The 4,213-nt window shown below is 45.8% G+C and overlaps 1 protein-coding gene across 2 annotated transcripts in view; it reads left to right on the forward strand.

The window, feature by feature from the left end:
• LOC105826396 (N-acetyllactosaminide alpha-1,3-galactosyltransferase) overlaps positions 1 to 4,213 on the forward strand; it is a 97,128-nt gene that overhangs the window by 52,154 nt on the left and 40,761 nt on the right. For both annotated transcript variants that reach the window (XM_012664373.1, XM_012664374.1), the window contains exon 2: positions 3,458 to 3,546. In XM_012664373.1, the coding sequence (XP_012519827.1) occupies positions 3,467 to 3,546 (80 nt within the window). In that variant the 5' untranslated portion in view covers positions 3,458 to 3,466. The remainder of the gene's footprint in view (positions 1 to 3,457; positions 3,547 to 4,213) is intronic.

Here is a 4,213-nt window from a genome sequence, read left to right on the forward strand (position 1 = left end):
GGCTGAGGCAGGAGGATCGCTTGAGCCCAGGAGTTTGAGGTTGCTGTGAGCTAGGCTGATGCCACAGCACTCTATCCCAGGCAAGAGAGTGAGACTCTGTCTCAAAAAAAAAAAAAAAAAGTGTTTGTTTTTCAGAGCTCTTTGGAGTTACAGATGAGAGCCACTGCCCAGGGTTACCCAGATTCATGTGTCAAAGTTGAGACTGGAATCTCTGACCTCACTCCAAAGCCCATGGCTCAACACTATCCACACTTCTCTGGGAGTGAAGACATCAATACAGAAAGGTGGTCACAGCCTCGGACTGAGATCTCTTGGCACCCAAAGCCTGGACTTTTTCAAGCACTCAATGCTAGTACCATTTATGCAGACTTCTAGTGACTTTTTTCAGCAGCAGGGCTGAGTTGCCTGCAGCCATCTACATTTTTTGACTTTGCCGTGGACCCTGGGCTGTGTGTGCCAGCTCACATGGTTTAGAGGGAAGAAGCCTGAGATGGAGGCTTACCTGTATCCCAGCAGGTCTGTCTTCTTAGGGGTCTCTTGTGTTTCCCCTGTCATAGTTGTATGGAAAGCTGGAGGTCGGGTTATGACATTGAGTTCAGCCCTGGCTTTTCTGTTTCCAAACAAGCTCACTTTCTAAGCAAGGAGAAAGAGAATGCCATGGCTGAAAATCCTGTTCTTTCTCTTCTTTATCCGAATTTAATAAAGGTGATGTAGCACATGAGATCTGAGACTGGAACCCTCTAAGAAATCTCTTTGGAAAGAATTGGAAAATCACTGTCCCCAGAAAGGACAAATTTCAGCATCAATCTCATTTTATTTCATTCATTCAGCAAACATTTATTGAGGGCCTTGTCTGCTCTGTGTGAAGCACTGGGGATTGAGGGTTGAATAAGACATACCTCCTTCCTTTGGGAAGCTCACAGACTACCGGTACAGGAGACAGAGCCATATGGGATGTTACTGTGTGAGCCATCTCCAAAGTCGACACATGTAGCAGTGTGAAAGGAGTGATGGAGGAGCGTGAGGGGAGAGGGGGACCCAGCCGGTGGTTGGGTGGGGTGGGATGTGGCTTTACAAAAGCGGTGACATTTGATGCATGGCTGGCCACCATCTCCCGTTAGCTTCCAGATGTCCCCACTCTTGGTTTTCCTCCTCCTTCCTGGGCCTCTCCCTCTCATTTCCTCCTCTATCCTACCTCTTAATGTTGGCATTTTCAGGCTTAAGCCCAAGACCACCCTATTTCCTTTTTCTCTCTCTACGTTCTTTCCCTAGTAACCTCATTCATCTCCTTCACATTACATACCCGCCCTATGTGGACAACCGCCCTATTGCATGTCCCGCCCACATCTCTCTGTTCAATGCCAGACTTAAATGTCCACTTGCCTACTAGTCATCTCCACTTAGGAATTTACAGACACCTCAAAATTAACAAGTTCCAAGTGGGAACTCATGAATCTTACCCCCTACACTTGCTTCTCCTCCTTCCCACCTGACCCATCTCAGGAAATGCTACAATTTTCCACCTGCTTAGGCAGAAAACTTTCTTCTTCCCTCTCTCTTGTCCCTGATGTCTAAATTACCAACCAAATCCTACCAATTCTCTTTCCAAAGTATATTTTGAGTTGATCTACCACTCTCCATCTCTGTTCTTGTATGTGATGGCCAGTCAGGTATGACCACAAGAGGAGACACAGGAGAGGCTCAGGAAAAAACAATGTGTCATACTCACGGGCCCTAAAGACAGGAGGCCCAGTGCACCACGCAGGGCCACGTGGGAAAAATACCAGGGTGGTCAGGAGATAGGAGCAAAGGGAAGCTTGAGGCCAGAGCCCTTATTGGGACTTCCATGGGAAAAGCAGGGCAGGGCAAATTGTTTAGGACTGGCCAGTTTGAATAATTTCAGCAGGCAGGCTTAAAGCTATAGCGGTGTCCTTAGTTGTCTGGTACCTGGTCCTGATGGGATGATTAAGGCCCAGTCATATTGCCTCCTGGGGTATATGGACCAGACAGAGGAGGTCTGGCTCCAGATTGGTTTGTCTGTATATCAAAGGCATACTACTAGCTGAGCCCTTGCTATCTGTAAGAACTGGCTAGCCCCAGGAGGGATAGTCTCTCCCCAGCCAGAAAAGTTTTTAGAGATGTCAATACATCATAATATATAGTCCCATAAAAAAATATACATATACAGGTTGGGCATGGTGGCATGCACCTGTAGTCCCAGCTACTTGGGAGGCTAAGGCAGGAGGATCACCTGAGCCTGGGAGTTTGATGTTGCAGTGAGCTATGACGATGCCACTGCACTCTACCGTGGGCAATGATGCAAGACCCCGTCTCAATATATATGTGTATATATATATGTATATAAAATACACACACACACAACACATGCAACCGGCCACCCACGCTTTCTGGACATCAGAGTATTCTGCCAACTGGTCTCCGCACTCTGCTGCCGCACTCTCATCCACCCCCACGCCCCAGCACGCAGACAGGTGTCTCTGAATGAAGCTGGGTCCGGTCATTCCCCAGCCTCTGAGGCTCTGTGTCTCCTCCTCATCCCTTCTGTGCCTTTTGTGGTTCTGTCTTTCCTGCCCACCATCCTGTTGTTACCACCACCCTCCCACGATCCAGCCACTCTAAGGTGAGAGAACCTCAGTGTTTTTGCGTGTTCAGGTTTTCTTGTTTTTTAAATATGAGCTTTTTCTCCTGCCATCCTGTTAGAAATGCTGTTCCTGAAATATTCTCATCCCTTCTCATGGTGCTTTTCATCCTTTTCCAGCCCGTCTTCATGCCTTGGGACTTGACTTTAATTTTACCTGTGCAGAGAGGCTTCTCTGACCACCTGCATTAAAGCACTTCCCAGCCTGTTACTCTCCACGGAGCACCCCTTCCCTTCCAGGCACAGTTTCATGCAGCGAGCAAGAAACATCTATGCGCTGGCTGTTCGCTAATTGTTTGCTCGTGAGTGTGGCGAGGCTAAACTGGGTAGAGCTGGGAAGTGAGAGAGGCCTAGATTGTAAACTCAGGGTCATCTTCCCCCCGGGCAGGGGTGTGTAGTTAGCATACCAAGGACATGGAGCCCGGGAACAGAGTGGCTCCCCACAGCCACGTGCCAAAAGGTGGAGCCATCTGACTCAGGAGGCAACTGGAGTCCCTGGGACCATTTACAGTTACTCCCTCACCCTCCTGCATCCGTGGTGGATCTGGACACTTTGCCTCTGAGCCCCAGCATGGCCTTAGCATCCTTCCCAACCCAGGCAGCCTCCTCTGCTAACTGAATTGGTCTGATTTGCCATTGTAGGCCTATGCAATTTAAGGTAGAGCACATTCCTCAGCCCTAGTTAAATATTCCTAAATGTATCCTTTCAGAGAGAATGTAGGTAGAAGTATTTCTTTAAGACCATATTTTCCTCTGTATTTCATTTATTTAATCTACTTTTTCCTCTTTTTTTCCTAGGAGAAAATAATGAATGTCAAAGGAAAAGTAATTCTGTCGATGCTGGTTGTCTCAACTGTGATTGTTGTGTTTTGGGAATATATCAACAGGTAATTATGAAACATGATGAAACGATGTTGATGAAAGTATTGTTTTGACCCTGTTCTGCTAGTATCAGCCAATTCACCAGGCTGAGTTAAAATTAGGATTAACTCAAACCGTAAATAAGGGATTCCACCCTTCCTAATCCCTGAGCCCTAGACTATCTTTAAAATCATTAGATGTCCCAAATAACTTTTGGCTAATTGTCTTCCTTCCTGCCATATTCCTAATATCTTGGTTTTTGTACTGGTAGGCTAGATTCAGACAGAGAGAGGTCAAATGAAGCCCCAAATGTAATTTTTAATAATTTGTATAGTCATATATAGAAATTATCTTAAGAAATTTCAGACAGGAATTTCATGAAAAATCCGCCCTAAATTTTGCAATCCTAAAATATTTGCAGAGTTTAAAGGAGCAATTCAAGTTGTTGACTTTTGCTATAAAATACACTCTGAGTTGCTAGTGATTCATTTCTGCCTGGCTAAAACTTTTGGGTGTTATTATTTTTTTTTAACTCTGGAAAGCAAAATGAATTAAAGATTTCTGAGTTTTCAAATTCATCTGTGGATTCATCCGAAATATATGAGCTGCCTCTGTGCTTTTTGAAACTACTATGCCTTGGAGATTCCAGCTGGAGAGGCTTCTGACAGAAGTCTCCACAAGCAGCTACAGAAA

Source organism: Propithecus coquereli, unplaced genomic scaffold, assembly GCF_000956105.1.
Source record: "Propithecus coquereli isolate 6110/MARCELLA unplaced genomic scaffold, Pcoq_1.0 Scaffold89, whole genome shotgun sequence".
Taxonomy (NCBI): Eukaryota; Metazoa; Chordata; class Mammalia; order Primates; family Indriidae; genus Propithecus; species Propithecus coquereli.